Consider the following 17,080-nt stretch of genomic DNA (forward strand, 5'->3'; position numbering starts at 1 on the left):
GCCTCTAATCTGCCTGGCTGCAAATGACCTGCGAGATTCCAACGCAGAGCAGCCAAGGATGGAGAATAATTGCAGCTTCAAAAAAGCACCCACACTGAGAATTAATTTGAAAGGCAGGGCTGAGATCAAATTTCGTCACCACACCAGAACAGAGCCGATGACACAAACATTGCACAAATAAAACTGCATTTCCAATCACCCTGTCTTATCAGGCCTTAAATCAGACCCGAACAAAATTTGCCAAACACCAGAAAGAAAACAAAAACAAATTATTGGTGAAACTCAGCAGGTCTGACAGCATCTGTGGGAAGCAAAGTTAACATTTTGAGTCAAGTGACTCTTCATCAGAATTGATAGCAGCTTGGGGAAGGTGGTATTTATGCTGAAGACCAGAGTTGGGGGTGAAGTGGGCGCACAAGTGGAGATAAAGTCCAGGGAGGGAGAGAGAATGAGGGAGTGGGAGAGGGAGAAGGGGGGGAGAGAGAGTGAGTGTGAGGTGGTAGACAGAGAGAGTGTGAGCGGGAAGAGGGAGAGGGGGAAGAGGGAGGGGGGGAAGGGGGGCAAGAGGGAAGGGGGAAGATTGAGGGGGGCAGAGAGAGGTGGAGAAAGGGGGGAAGAGGGAGAGAGAGAGGGGGACGGGGGGCAGAGATGAGGGGACGGGGGGCAGAGATGAGGGGACGGGGGGCAGAGGGGTGGGGTACAGAGAGTTGGGGGGACAGAGAGTGAGGGAGAGAGAGAGTGAGGGAGATTGAGGGAGAGAGAGGGAGAGAGAGAAGGAGAGAGACAAGGAGAGAGAGGGAGGGAGAGGGACGGGGAGGGGGGGGGGGGAGATAGAGAGAGAGAGAGAGAGAGAGAGAGAGAGAGATGATAAAAGCAATAGACAGATTAGGGTGTTGTCGCTAGCAGGCCAGCGCAGGAGAGAAGTTGAAAAAGTGATGATGAGAATGGAGAGAATGAGAGAATGGGTAATCTGTGCTAAAAGCAACCCATGTCCTGACAGGACCATGTGGGGGAGTGGCTAAAAAAACCAGGAAGGATGGGATCAGGATGTAACGTTATTGAACTCAATGCCGAGTCCCAGAGGCTGTAGGAAAATGAGATGGTGCATTGAAGTGAACCAGGTTGCACAAGTCCATCTCCTGATTTATACAGGGCCTTTACCCTCCCTTGGTTCTGTCCCACGTCATACCTGCTTCTTCTTCAGTTTGGTGATCTGCTGTTCAACCATGGTAATCTCCCTGTCTACACGGTCCATGTTCTGAATCAGCTCCTCCTTTGATAGCCCAGAGGGCACACTGTCCACCTCCAGATCATGTTGCTGTGACAAACCAACAACAGAATGAGTTTCAATACTGCTGGGCACACCATGCTACCAAAAGCGCAGTGAAATTAAACTCAGGCATTACCAAAACAGCAAAAGATTAAAACATTTTCAACATTTTTCCAGAACTTTTGCCCATAACCACGACAAGGCACTGGTTTTGATGATAAATCAATAACCCCCACCCGAAATACACCCCACACTGCAACAAACCCCACCCTAATTACCCCCCACACTGCAACAAACCCCACCCTAATTACCCTTCACCCGACAAACCCCACCCTAATTACCCTTCACCTTGTAACAGCCCCCAACTCTGTAATTACCCCAAACCTTGCACTCAGAACATAGAACATAGAACATAGAACGTTACAGCGCAGTACAGGCCCTTCGGCCCTCGATGTTGCGCCGACCTGTGAAACCAATCTGAAGCCCATCTAACCTAAACTATTGCATTATCATCCATATGTTTATCCAATGACCATTTAAATGCCCTTAAAGTTGGCGAGTCCACTACTTTTGAAGGCAGGGCATTCCACATCCTTACTACTCCCTGAGTAAAGAACCTACCTCTGACATCTGTCCTATATCTATCACCCCTCAATTTAAAGCTATGTCCCCTCGTGCTAGCCATCACCATCCGAGGAAAAAGGCTCCCACTGTCCACCCTATCTAATCCTCTGATCATCTTGTATGTCTCTATTAAGTCACCTCTTAACCTTCTTCTCTCTAACGAAAACAGCCTCAAGACCCTCAGCCTTTCCTCATAAGACCTTCCCTCCATACCAGGCAACATCCTGGTAAATTTCCTCTGCACCCTTTCCAATGCTTCCACATCCTTCCTATAATGCGGTGACGAGAACTGTACGCAATACTCCAAGTGCGGCCGCACCAGAGTTTTGTACAGCTGCAACATGACCTCATGGCTTCAAAACTCAATCCCTCTACCAATAAAACCTAACATACCGTACGCCTTCTTAACAACGCTATCAACCTGGGTGGCAACTTTCAGTGATCTATGCACATGGACACCGAGATCTCTCTGCTCATCTACACTACCAACAATCTTACCGTAAGCCCAGTACTCTGTATTCCTGTTACTCCTTCCAAAGTGAATCACCTCACACTTTTCCGCATTAAACTCCATTTGCCACCTCTCAGCCCAGCTCTGCAGCTTATCTATGTCCCTCTGTAACCTGCAACATCCTTCTGCACTATCCACAACTCCACCAACTTTGGTGTCATCCGCAAATTTACTAACCCATCCTTCTACGCCCTCATCCAGGTCATTTATAAAAATGACAAACAGCAGTGGCCCCAAAACAGATCTTTGCGGTACACCACTAGTAACTGAACTCCAGGATGAACATTTCCCATCAACCACCACCCTCTGTCTCCTTACAGCTAGCCAATTTCTGATCCAAACCGCTAAATCACCCTCAATCCCATGCCTCCATATTTTCTGCAATAGCCTACCATGGGGAACCTTATCAAACGCTTTACTGAAATCCATATACACCACATCAACCGTTTTACCCTCATCCACCTGTTTGGTCACCTTCTCAAAGAACTCAATAAGGTTTGTGAGGCACGACCTACCCTTCACAAAACCGTGTTGACTATCCCTAATCAAATTATTCCTTTCTAGATGATTATAAATCCTATCTCTTATAATCCTTTCCAACACTTACCCACAACCGAAGTAAGGCTCACTGGTCTATAATTACCAGGGTTGTCTCTACTCCCCTTCTTGAACAAGGGGACAACATTTGCTCGTCTCCAGTCTTCTGGCACTATTCCTGAAGACAATGACGACATAAAGATCAAATCCAAAGGCTCTGCAATCTCCTCTCTAGCTTCCCAGAGAATCCTAGGATAAATCCCATCCGGCCCAGGGGACTTATCTATTTTCACACCTTCCAGAATTGCTAACACCTCCTCCTTATGAACCTCAATCCCGTCTAGTCTAATAGACTGTATCTCAGTATTCTCCTCGACAACATTGTCTTTTTCCTGTGTGAATACTGACAAAAAATATTCATTTAGCACCTCTCCTATCTCTTCGGACTCCACGTACAACTTCCCACTACTGTCCTTGACCGGCCCCAATCTTACTCTAGTCATTCTTTTATTCCTGACATACCGATAGAAAGCTTTAGGGTTTTCCTTGGTCCGACCTGCTAAAGACTTCTCATGTCCCCTCCTGGCTCTTCTTAGCTCTCTCTTTAGGTCCTTCCTGGCTAACTTGTAACTCTCAAGCGCCCTAACTGAGCCTTCATGCCTCATCTCTACATAAGCCTCCTTCTTCTTCTTGACAAGAGATTCAACTTCTTTAGTAAACCACGGTTCCCTCGCTCGACCACTTCCTCCCTGCCTGACGGGTACATACTTCTCAAGGACACGCAGTAGCTGTTCCTTCAACAAGCTCCACATTTCAACTGTGCCCAGCCCCTGCAGTTTCCTTCTCCATCCTATGCATCCTAAATCTTGCCTCATCGCCTCATAATTGCCTTTCCCCCAGCTATAACTCTTGCCCTGCGGTACATACCTATCCCTTTCCATCGCTAAAGTAAACGTCACCGAATTGTGGTCACTATCACCAAAGTGCTCACCTACCTCCAAATCTAACACCTGGCCTGGTTCATTACCCAGTACCAAATCCAATGTGGCCTCGCCTCTTGTTGGCCTATCTACATACTGTGTCAGGAAACCCTCCTGCACACATTGGGCAAAAACTGACCCATCTAAAGTACTCGAACTATAGCGTTTCCAGTCAGAGTGCTGACTCAAGGACTGACAGCTAGAATCCTCCGCTCAATGGGTTCCCACTGACTCTATTAGAGAATGGGGGAGAATTTAAATTTCTATTTAAATTACTGAGCTGTCAAAAGTGGGTGTGGCTTTGCTGAATCACAGATAAAGCAGGCACCCTGAGGTGCTTTCGCACCACTAAGTCAATCCCTCTCTAGGCAGTAGTAATTTGTGTATGAAGCTGAGAGAATGAAGACCTTAATCAAATAGATCCTCAAATTGCATTTGGTTTTGAAACTAGGTCACCTCAATGCTGCGCCCCCAATGGTTTCTCAGTGTAGTCTGTATTCAGAAAGCAGGAGCTGAAATACTGAAAGTAAACTTTACTTAGTGGTTGACCTCTGTCTCGTTAGACAATAACTTGTCGACTGAATTCATTGACTCATAATGCAGTCTCCTTTCTATCGGAAAGACCATACGCAGACTGGGGTGACCGCATTGTGGAACACCTCCGCTCTGTCCATAAGATTGACCCTGATCTCTCAGTTGCTTGTCACTTCAATCAACCCACTCGCTCTCGTGCTAACATTTCTGACCTGGACCTGCAGCAGTGTTCCAACAAAGACACACACACACATACAAAGGTGCACACACACAGACACACACATATGCGTGTGTGTGTCTATGCCTCTGTGTGTGCATGCGCGCATGTTCAAAGGAACCTGCTTAAGTATAGGGCTGAAACCCAGCAGAAATGGGCTCAGAATTTGTACTAATTTCTGGATCCTTGTCTTGGCAAGCTGAGCTGTCCACTTCTCATCTCCTCCAAACCACTTCCAAACAGTCAGCTTTCAGAGGTCACAGCTGTCAGTAACTGTCTCCCTGTTTTCAGTGACCCACCACCTTCACAGCTCTCTTACTGTGTCCCTGTAGTAGGGACATGGGGGTGAAGGAGGTGGTGACCCTGTGGTCAGTTCACCATACAGAAGGCCTTTGGGTAAATGTCTGCCATCTGTCCGATGAACAGGGCCGAGCCAGCACAGACATCTTTGGTTTAGCAATGAGCGTGCGCTGATGGAATTATCCCGATACAGGATCCTGTGAGTTAGCGACCTTGTCCTGCCAAGGATACATCTGAGACAGTGAAGATGGAAACACTTCAGCCTTTTGTCCTGCCGAGCAAATCCTGTCCTGGTCTCAGCACTGTACAGGAATGCACTGAGGAAGCAGGTTTGGTAAACTGTGTCGTGTTCTCTGCAGTTGGGTAGTTGTTGTTACTCTCTCTCTCTCTCTCTCTCTGCTCAGACACAGCAGCTGCAGTGTTTGTGACGGGAGAGAGATTTCAGGCTCGAGTGACAGATTACTGGTGATTGTGGAGCTATGTGAAGCTAGCAACACCCTCTAGGGTCACATTGTCAATGCTGAGAGATGACACGATGGCAACATCCTGGAGCATGACCTTTGTGTTCCTGAAGCTGACAGTCAAACCAAACTCTTTCTCAGTGTGAGAGAGTCTGTCCATTTGCTGCTGCAGCTGTTCCTCAGTGTGGCATTGTCAGCGCACAACCACTTTGTGATGGGAGCTCGGTGCACCTTTAACAGGGATCTCAGGTGAGCATCAATGAACAGCTTTCTGTCTGTTCTGGACTGTAGATGACCTGATGGTATTTGATAGCAGCAAAGAGAAAAATGTGCCATTATTTCAGCGCTGGAACACAACAGTGTTTGCCCCCACTGCAGATATTAAAGGGTTCCTGTGTTGCTCGGTTATTGCTGACCATACCTATCAGACCCTTGCTCATAGGTTTCCTCTGAACATCCACACTATCAACGTTGTTCCTTCAGTGATCCTCTCTCAGCAAGCCTGCAGTCTTGTAGTGTAGCTATGTCAACATTCAGGCCTTCAAGTTTCATTTTGATCACAGCTTTCTGGTGCATGGTATCGCCCAGCTGACAGTTATCAGTCAACAACACATATATGCTCCTGAAGCTCTCATTCTCATCCTGTTCTTTGCTGTGCGTTTTGTTGGTTTGCTGATACAATGGATTCCACCCAGCTATTCAGCAGTAACTCTAAGCTCCAGGTTCAATGTGGAGCCGACAGACTGTGGTGGGTCAAGACTGCACCACCTAGTCCAGCTGCCCAACTTCAGCTGGGTACTGACTTACCAGTAGAACACCATGTGCTATCCCACCAATGAAAACAGCACCCTCCCTGGAAAAGTATCAAGCTGGACCTATTATTTGTAACCCCTGTCTCTTGGGTTGTGTTTACACTGTCAAGTGAAACTGGAGTTTCTTTTCCAGGCGACAAACCCGGGCAAAATTCATCAAGACCCTGGGATGGGATCATGATTAGTAAAGGGACCAATCATCATGGGGAGAAGGCAGGAAAATGGGCTTGAGAAACTTGATTGAATGACAGAGCAGACTCAATAGGCCCAACAGCCTTATTCAGGTCCTATATCTTAAAGTCTTCAGTCATTGGGATCTTACATACTGAAAACAAACTCTCCTGGGGTTGAGCAATCAATAAGCACATTCACACCAATCCAGACAACTCATTATTCTGTTATTCAGCAAGATGTTCCATGGGTACAACACACAGACTGTTCTCATTAACTGCCTGACGTGTCTGCCTCAGGCTCTGTCCATGACTCACTCTCCTTGAACCTTCTCCAATTCTGTGGAGACAACATCAGGTTACGAAGGCAATCCTGAAGTTTCAATCCTTACCCACTGCCTATCAACATACTGACTGATACCCTGAAAACTCAAGGTTCACACGGAACAGGGACACTGACGAATCACTTAATGCTGGGTATTAAACTTCATTGCCTCTGTTCTTTGGTTCTGAAAAAAAGATTGAGATTAGTTTGTTTTTCTGATAAAAAACATGTTTTGTTAAAATTATTTTTATCTTGCACTCATCAGGACAATTCACAAGAATACCAAAATACAAGGGAACGATAGCTTATATACTGCGTGAGAAGAAATTGCTGACTGGCAGTCAAATAGACTCTGACTGGTCGAGACATTGCATGGAGAGTGCATGAGGTCGATGATAACTGACAGTAAGCTATTGAGCTTTATTTATATTGAAGCCAGGTAAATTGACTGTAATATGTCAATGAGTAATGAAGCAGAAAGTGGCTGTCACCATTTCTGTTGAGTTGGAACAGGCACATTGCAAAGCACAGGGTCCTGCATATTAATATGAGTAGCTCCCTCTATGTGAAACTGTGAGAGCAATCAGAAACTGGTGGTCAACGTAATTCTTCATACACTCGGCATTCTTTTGCAAATGCTGTCCAATTGCAGCATGACACCTATCACTGCACACAATATTTAGAGCTACGCAAGAACAGGCCGGTTGGGTTTAAACAAAGCTTGGCAGTTATCTATCAGTCATTATTTAACATGTACATTCTCCATGGCCTTGCTTCTACCACAGTCCACTTTCCAACTAATCAACTGCTCTTCTCAGAGGGAGTATAAACATATTGTTCCCCTAGACGTTAGTATTTCTTACAAACTGCCCTGATGAGTGCAAGAGAGAGAAACCTTTTAGATAATTTCAATGGGATGGAAAGAGATCCAGCCAGAACGAACTGGAACCCAAATACTGACAGGAAAAACTGTACTGGAACGATTAGATGCATCAAATAAAGCTGAGTACATTCGAATAAGGGCAAAAGATATGGAAACCTACACCAGAACTCTCTAGATAACGAGAAAGATAGAAAAGGGTGCATGACACAGGTCAGGTGAAATCTTTAAGAAAGAACCAGACAAATTACAACAAAACCTCAGTACAGCCTTGGTCCGAACATGGGCAAAGGAACTGAATTCCACAGGTGAGGCGAGAGTGCCAGCCTTTGACACCAAGGCTGCATTTGACCAAGTGTGAGATCCAGGAGCCCGAGCATAAACTGGAATCAATGGGTATCAGGGGGCAAACTCTCCACTGTTTGGAGTCAGACCTGGCACATAGGAAAATGGCCATGGCTGTTGGAGGTCAGTCATCTCAGCTCCAGGCCACCTCTGCAGGAGTTTCTCAGGATAGTGTCCTAGGCCCATCATCTTCAGATGCTTCATCCATGACCTTTCCTCTAACATAAGGTCATAAGTGGGGATGTTCACCGATGATTGCACAATGTTCAGCACCGTTTGTGACTTCTCAGATACTGAAGCAGTCCGTGTTCAAATGCAACAAGACCTGGGCAATAAACATGAAAACATAGAAACTAGGAGCAGGTGTAGGCCATTCATATAATCATGACTGATGCCATAGACCTGTTGACTCCCCATAGCCCTTGACACCTTTAGTCTTTAGAAATCTGTTTCCTCCTTGAATATATTGTGTCATGGCCTCCACAACCTTCTGTGGTAGAGAATTCCACAGGTTCACCACTATCTCTGTGAAGAAATTCCTCCTCATCTCAGTGAAATGGCCTACCCTGTATACTGAGAATGTGTCCCCTTGTTCTGGAAACTCCCCCACCTCTCCCCTTACCCCACTTTCCTGGCCAGTGGAAACGTTATTCCTGCATCCTCTCTGACCAGCCATGTCTGAACTGCACAAAATTCTATGAGATCCCCTCTCATTCTTCTAAATCCCAGCGAATACAGACCCAGTCAACACCAATCTCTCCTCATGAGACAGCCCAGTCATCCCAGGGGTCAGTCTGGTCAATCGTTATTGCACTCCCTCCACAGCCAGAACATCCTTCAACAGATAAGGAGACCAGAGCTGTACACAATACTCCAGGTGTGGTCTCACCAAAGCCCTGGATAACAGCTGCTTCTTTGCTCCAGTTTTGCAGCGAAGGCCAACATACCATTTGTCTTCCTAACTGCTTGATGCACCTGTTTGCCTGCTATCAGTGACTGGTGAATAAGGACACCCAGGTTCCTTTGTACATCAATCTTTCCCAGTCTATGATATGGAGGTGCCGGTGTTGGACTGGGGTGGACGAGGTCAAAAATCACACGACACCAGGTTATAGTCCAAAAGGTTTACTTGAAAATGCGTCTGGATTTTGCATTTTAATCAGTAGTTTCCTTCCTAACTGATTAAAGATTCAACAAGAGGTAGCTAGTTTTAGGGTTGTTACCTTTCTGCTTATAAATTCTGTGTCTTTTACTCTCTCTCTCTCACACTACACCAGAGGAAGGAGCTGAGCTCTGAAAGCTTGCATTTTCAAAAACCTGTTGGACTATAACCTGGTGTCGTGTGATTTTTGACCTTTCCCAATCTGTCACCATTTCAACAATACTCAGTGATTCTGTTTTTCCAATTAAAATAGACATTATCACATTTATTCATGTTATACTGCATATGTCACGTACTTGCCCACTTCCAATACGTATAAATCAGGTCAAAGCCTCCTTGTCCTCCTCACCACCCTCACTCTCACCTAGTTTTGAGTCATGAGCAAACGTGGAAATATTACACCCAACTCCCTCACTGATTACCGCACTGATCCCTGTGGTACTCGACTTGCCACCACTTCCACTTTGTAAAAGACCCATTTATTCCTCCTGTTTCCTGTCAGCTGACCAATTCTCAACACATGCCAGTACATTGCCCACAATTCTATGTACTTTGATTTTTGTCATTAATCTCTTGTGTGACTTGACCAAACCTCTCTGAAAGTCCAAATATATTCCACCCACTGGTCCTCCCTTATCTGTTAGACCAGTTACATCCTCAAAAAAAAAATGTAGATTTGCCAAATGTTATTTCATAGTTCTATGTTGACTTTGTTGAATCCTATTTTAATTTTCTAAATGCCCTGGTTTTCAGGTTTAGGCAACTAACATTCTAACCATACTAATGTCAGGCAATGACCATCTCCAACAAGACAGAATCTAACTACTACTCCTTAACATTCAATTGTGTCACCATCACTGAATATGCCTGTATCAAATCCTGGGGGTTGTCACTGATCAGAAACTCATCTGAACTTGTCACATAAACACAGTGGCTACAAGAGCAGGTTGGAGACTATGAATACCACAACAAGTAACTCACCTCCTGACTCCCCAAAGCCTGTCCACCATCTACAAGGCACAAGTCAGGAGTTTGATGGAATACACTCGCCTGGATGGGTCCAGCTCCAAAAACACTCAAGAAGCTTGACACCAACCAGGATAAAGCAGCCCTCTTGATTGGCACTACATCCACATGCATCTACTCCCTCCACCACCAATGCTCAGTAGCTGCAGAGTGTTCTATCTACAAGATGCACTGCAGAAACTCACCAAAGATCCTCAGACAGTACCTTCCAAACCCACGACCACTTCCATATAGAAGGACAAGGGTAGCAGATACGTGGGAACATCACCCCCTGCAAGTTTCCATCCAAGCCATTCACCATCCTGACTTGGAAATATATTTTCGTTCCTTCACTGTCGCTGGGTCAAAATCCTGGAATTCCCTCCCTAAGGACATTGTGTGTCAACCTGCAGCAGATGGGCTGCTGCAGTTCAAGAAGGCAGCTTACCCCCACCTTCTCCAGGAGGCAGCTAGGGACGGGGACAGTAAATGCTGGGCCCAGGCAGTGATATTCATCCCATGAAAGAATTTTAAAAAAACCCTGAGACAAAAAATATAGAGAACTAATTTCCCTCCTAGTGAAAAGATTAATGTCCTCAAACAGCAATGGGTGAGCACATCATTGTATGCACAGAGGCTTGGAACAGCTTGAATCATTTCCATGTTTGTACATATTTCTGCAGAAGCCTGCGGGCATCTGAAAAGATACACACCAACTAGGTTCTCTGTAATCTGAGTGCTGATTATCTCACTCCAATCAATACAAAAAACCTCATCATTTCCGAATGCAACATTTTACTTTGTCATGGGCTCCTGCATTTCTCAAAATAGCACGATGAATATTAAGTGGGTAATTTTTAAATCGGTAGATTCAGCTGCTGCATTCTGGCTCAGCTCTACAGAATTTTACACCGAAAAATTTAACAAACTACATTCTTTCTCAGATCTTTAAAGGGAAAGTTTGGAAATGACTCATGTATTTTGATCATTATTTTTGTTCCTAAAAAAGATGTAGAGAATAATCACAATCGTATTTAAATAAGGCAGCTGCATCAGGCAAGGCTTTCGAACTCAGTTTCAAGAAACACTTCTGCTTTTTGCTGATTTATTTCGCTAACACTTAGCAAAATATTATTTTCATTTACATCACTCCAAACTATTTTGGTCTTTACACCTCCTGTGCCAAATAAAATCCTTTTGTCTAAACCACAGACTTTGAATTAAAAAAAATACTGAGTATATTATCAGGCTTTTGCTGTATAAGAACCATAAAGGCCGGAACTGTAATAATTCAGTATCTGTGGATGTTGTATTGAACACACTGTAACTTGTGAAATCCTTCTGCATCATTTCCTGGCAACCGTCCAACAGGAAATGAATCTTAAATGTTGACTGTCAGAGATTATGAGTAACATTCTGAAACACAGGGGAAGGGACCAGCAGAGTGTCAGTGTTAACAGACACTTTGGCTTGTGACCAGGAACAGATCAGTAGCTCCCGTCAAATCCACCATGACAATAAGTCCAATTTTCCATTTTAAAATAAAATCAAAAGAATTGCAGATGCTGGAAATCAGAAACAAAAACAAAAATTGCTAGAAAAACTCGACAGGTCTGGCAGCCGCTGTGGAGAGAAATCAGAGTTAACTGAAGTTCTGAGAAAGGAACACTTAGCCCGAAATGTTAACTCTGGTTTCTGTCCACAGATGCTGCCAGCCCTGCCAATTTTCCATTTGCTGGTCCAACTGATTCCAAATTATTAATGTCAACTGTAAATAGCCGAGGTCCCAGCAATGCTTCCCGTAGCTGTCCACGATGGCCAACAGAAAAATGCTCAAATCTATACCCGTACTCTGCTTCCTGCCTGTTAACCAATCCTCTACCCACGCTGACATATTAACCTCAAGCACATGATTTTTATCTTCCCTACAAACCTTCCGTGTGGCATGATATCAAATACCTTTTGGAAATCCAGGTCTACTTTTACCAGCTCTCCTTTATCTACCCTGAAAAAACTCCTCAAAAACTTTTCAATTTGTCAAACAGGATTTCCCTTTAATAAAGCAATGTTGACATGTTCTACTCATATTATACTTAAAGTATGTGGCAAGACGTGCTTCATATTAATTCCAGTACTTTACCACAGCTCATGTTAAGCTAACTGGCCTACATTTCTGTTTTCTCTCTTCCTACTTTCTTGAAAAGTGGTGAAACATTTGCTAACTTCCAACCTGATTGACGTGTTTCTGAATACAAAGAATTTTGAGAAATCATAGCTAATGCACCCACTGTCTCTGCAGCTCTCTCTTTAGAACCTGTAGGCCACCAGGTCCCATGGATCTGTGAGATCCTAGTTCCTTAAGTTTCTACAATACATTCTCTCTGCACATATTAATGATCTTAATTCTCTCATTCTTTTATCCCCTTGGTTACCATCTATTTCTGAAATGTAACTTGTGTCTTGAGCTGTTCATGTCTTTGCCATTTCCTCATTCCCTGGGATAATTTTGCCTGTTTCTGCTTCTAAAGGACTAATGTTTGCTACTCTCTTTATTTCCATTTATTTCTAAGAAAAAAGCTCTTTAGGTTTAGGTTTAAATGTCTGGCTCTTTTATGCTCATATTTTCCGCATTCCTTTTTTTTAAAACTCGTTGAGTTTTGCAGGAATGAGAGGAGACTTTAATGAAACATACAAGATTCTTACATGGCTTGACACGGTAGATATAGAGGGGTTATTTCCCTTGTGGGAGAACTCAGGCCCACAGGACGTAACTGCAGAGTGAGTGGTCCCCATTTAATATGTAACAAGATCAGTATTTTCTTTCCTCTCAGAGGGTAGACAATCTGTGGAAATCTTTACCACAGAAGACTGTTAAAGCTGGATCGTTAAACATATTCAAGGCTGAGGGACAGATTTTTAATCAGTGAGGGAATCAAAGGTTATGGGGAAAAGGCAGCAAAGTGCACAGTGGCTCAGTGGTTAGCACTGCTGCCTCGCAGCACCAGGGACCTGGGTTCGATTCCATCCTCGGGCGACTGGCTGTGTGGAGTTTGCACATTCTCCTCGTGTCTGTGTGGGTTTCCTCTGGGTGCTCCTCTGGTTTCCTCCCACAGTCCAAAGATGTGCAGGCTAGGTGGATTGGCCATGTTAAATTGCCCATAGTGTTCAGGGATGTTTAGGTTAGGGTGGATTATAGGGGGATGGGTCTAGGTGGGATGCTCTGAGGGTCGGTGTGGACTTGTTGGGCCAAAGGGCCTGTTTCCACACTGTAGGGATTCTATGATTATCAGATGAGCCACGATCTCATTGAATGGAATGAATGAGTTATTGTCACATATATCTGGGGAGGTGCAGTGAGATGTGCTCTGTCGCCACAAATCAGTGCCATTTTGAGGTACAAAAGAATAAAAAAGGTACTTAAATAGAGTTCATCTTCATCAGCCAAGGTCTCAAACATGGCTCCATGACTTCTGCAAGGTCCCCGCTCTGGGCCTACTGCAGGCAGGTGTCCCCACCCCGCCATCAATGCAGCTGATGCTCCACCATTCCAGAAGTTCATTCATCAGGCCTACGAGCCAGGAGTCACTACTGACACACTGCTCTGGCCGCACCCCCTCCCCCACCCCACCCCATGTCAGGAAGATGAAGAAAAGAAAAAGTAACAGGGAAAAAAAAGGTCAGAAAGGAGAGAGAAGAAAAGAAAATAGCTGGCCTAGAGTGGACAGCTCAGCCTGAATACTACTTAATGTACTGCGCCACTATCATGAAATGGCATAGCAGATTCAATGGGCCAAATGGTTTACCTCTGCTCTTGTGGCCTTATCCAAAACAGAAGAAACTTTCGCCAGGTGATTTCAATGACCTCCAAAACAATTGATGATCAGGTGGTGAAGGACCAATGCTCCGAAAGCTTGTGATTTCAAATAAACCTGTTGGACCATAACCTGATGTTGTGTGATTTCTGACCTTGTCCACCTCAGTCCAACACCAGCACCTCCACATCATGGCTTCAAATCAGATTTCAGTACAGATGGAAAGTCAGTTAGACTTAGGTCTTTGATTGGAAATGAAAACGACTCAGCTTTCAGCATGTAAATGGATGTTGCAAAACAGATTTCTGAAATTTCCTCAGGTTTCTAGAAGATCTTTTATGGAGAAGTATATAGATTTTCAGGAGGGACAGCAAGTTTGTTTTTGATGCCAGTATCGCAGAGGTATATTCCTGCAACTGACACATCCAGGTATGTACTGGAACAGCAACTTTAGTTCAGAGGCTGTTGCTAGGTAACCTTTAGTCCAAGGTCCATCTCTTTCAAATCAAGTTTGTAAAGCAAATAAAGCCATTAAAGCCATCTCTTATCTCAGTTTAAAAACTTTGTCTTGCATTCTTTCCACAACATCAGTTGACATTTTGCAAACAATAGGTCACCATAACATGTTTTAACTTTTGTCATTTCAATTCCGAGAAGTTTCTTCAACCCAGAATTGTCCCAATCCTTCTAACTTCCTTCACATCATCACTTCTAATGACACCAATATTTATGAAAATAGTCCATGTGAAGACAGACGCCCCACAATAATGGCAATGCTTGTGTTACAACTCCAATGGTTTCTTGTTCAATGTTTTACCCATAAGGCCATAAAAAAATAGGAACAGAAATAGGCCAATTGGCCTTTCGAGCCTACCCTGCTATTCAACAGGAACTTGCTGATCCGCCAGCTCTCTGTGGCAAGGAGTTTCAAAGACTCAGAGAAGACATTCCTCCCCTTAGTCTTAAATTGGTGCCCTTTTATTCGAGACTATGCCCTCTGGTCTTAGACTCTCCCAGAAGACACTGGAGCAACAATGTAGTTGACCCATAAGTGCCCTCTGGGCAATTAGGGATGGGCAATAAACGCTGGCCTAACTAGTGACACCCTCATCCCGTGAATGAATAAAGAATAAAAGAAAAAAAATTAGGCCATTCAGCCCACTGAGTCTGCTCCACCATTCGACCATGGTTCAAATGTTTCACAACCCATTCTCCTGCCTTCTCCCCATAACCCTTGATCCCTTTACCAATCAAGAACCTACCTATCTCAATGACTTGGCCTCCACAGACAACTGCAGCAATGAGTTCCAAAGATTCCCCATCCTCTGGCTGAAAAGATTCCTCCTCATCTCAATTCTAAAGGGTCATCCCTTCACTCTGAGGCTGTGCCCTGGGTCCTAATAAAGGCCCAGAGTCCTCATCCACTCGTAATGTGACAAACCCTTCATCCTGGGGTCATTCATGTGAATCTCCCCTGGATCCTCTCCAGGCCTGCACATCGTTCTTTAGATAAGGAGCCCAAAATTGCTCACAATGTTCCAAATGGGGTCTGACCACAGCCTTATACAGCGTCAACAGTATGTCCCTGCTACTGTAATCTAAACCTCCTGAAGTGAATGCTAACATTGCATGAGGGGAAACATCCTCTCAGCATTGATCCTGTCAAGCCCCTTAAGAATCCTAAGTGTCTCAATAAGATCACCTCTCATTCTTCTAAACTCCAGTGAGTAGTGTCTGTTTAACCTGTTTAGTCTTTCCTCATTGGACAATCCCTCCATACCAGGGATCATCCCAGTGAACCTCCAACAGTACAACTACTGTTTGCTGATCTATAAAATACTCCCACCAGTGTTTTCTGCCTCTTGCTATTGATCATTTCCATATTAGTTGGTACTGACACCGACCCTCCCAACCCCTAGACACCGGCCCCATCCCAGCCAACACTGACCACCCCAATGATGACACCCACCTCACGGCACACCCCCCTGACAACAAGACACTGACTGCCTGACACTGACTCCCTGACCCCAACAACCCTGACCTGTCCTGACCCTGACAAAGGTGGAGCTTGTACACCAAGAGCTGACCTTCAGGAGCTCCCCAACGGTGGTAAGGGGTTCCTGGGGTAAGAGGGATGAGGGTCGCAGTGATGGGTCCTGCAGCAAATCCAGCCTCGGGCGCTTGCCATCTGCAGATGCTCCGTCTCGCTGCCTCCTGGCACCCAGCAGGTAGCTGTGGGGCTCATGTCTCTGCCGCTGCTCAATGCTCCTACAAGACAAAGGAAATCAGAGCTGACAATAACATCGGGTACAGAAAACTGACACAGAAACATCAGCAAAACCCCAGCAAGCAGCTCCTGCCCGAGATTAAATAGAACATTCAATACTCAGAATAGCAACAACACGAGGGCTTCAGAAAAGACCAGAATGTTGACCCCTGCTATGTTCAGATTGTGTCAGAGTATCCCTGAGAGCAAGCTCCAGTGGTCACAGGGACCCTGCCAAGTGTTTCCATGAGTCACCATGACGACTCCAGTCCAACTGAAGACATGTGCCAGATGTTCAGAATGGCCAATCAGGGGCTGGAGGTTTGGGCAGCCCTGACGAAGGTGTAAACCTGAAACGTCAGCCTTCCTGCTCCTGTAATGCTGCCTGGCCTGCTGTGTTCATCCAGCTCCACACTGTGTTATCTCTGACTCCAGCATCTGCAGTTCTTGCTATGTCCAAGTGTTGAGGGTGGACACTGGCTCGATGATGGTTACTCACTGAGATGGGGGAGGATGACCAAGCCAGGCCAGGCGGGACTCAGTGATGGAGAGGTTGGAGTGTGGGGAAACATTCATCAGCAATGGATTAGCCACAGGAATGGTCATCGTGGCTTAAGGTCCCTCTGTGACCGAGGGTCTGCCTGACACCCCCAGAACCCATTGGGGAGGTTTACCAGGAGCTCTCCCTGCATTTTGGTGAGGTCTCACTATCGCCAAGTGGGAGCAGAGGAGCGAAGCGACCAATTAATGCCTTAATTAGATACTGACCACTGGTCAGAAGGTATGCATGGCACTGAGACACCTGCTTCTGGTGGCTCCCCTCCCAATAACCTTCTCATGTCAGTTACAAAGAACATTGCCTCCCACCT

At 45.2% G+C, this 17,080-nt stretch overlaps 1 protein-coding gene across 1 annotated transcript in view; it reads right to left on the bottom strand.

Annotated features, from left to right (window-relative positions):
- LOC109920052 (nuclear receptor corepressor 2-like) overlaps window positions 1–17,080 on the bottom strand; it is a 116,447-nt gene that overhangs the window by 89,209 nt on the left and 10,158 nt on the right. Inside the window, exons 3-4 of the mRNA XM_048611771.1 lie at window positions 16,033–16,213; window positions 1,190–1,318 (exon numbers count right to left, since the gene is read on the bottom strand). Coding sequence (XP_048467728.1) covers window positions 1,190–1,318; window positions 16,033–16,213 — 310 coding nt within the window. The remainder of the gene's footprint in view (window positions 1–1,189; window positions 1,319–16,032; window positions 16,214–17,080) is intronic.

The sequence above is a fragment of the Rhincodon typus genome, chromosome 24 (assembly GCF_021869965.1).
Source record: "Rhincodon typus isolate 14 chromosome 24, sRhiTyp1.1, whole genome shotgun sequence".
Classification (NCBI taxonomy): domain Eukaryota; kingdom Metazoa; phylum Chordata; class Chondrichthyes; order Orectolobiformes; family Rhincodontidae; genus Rhincodon; species Rhincodon typus.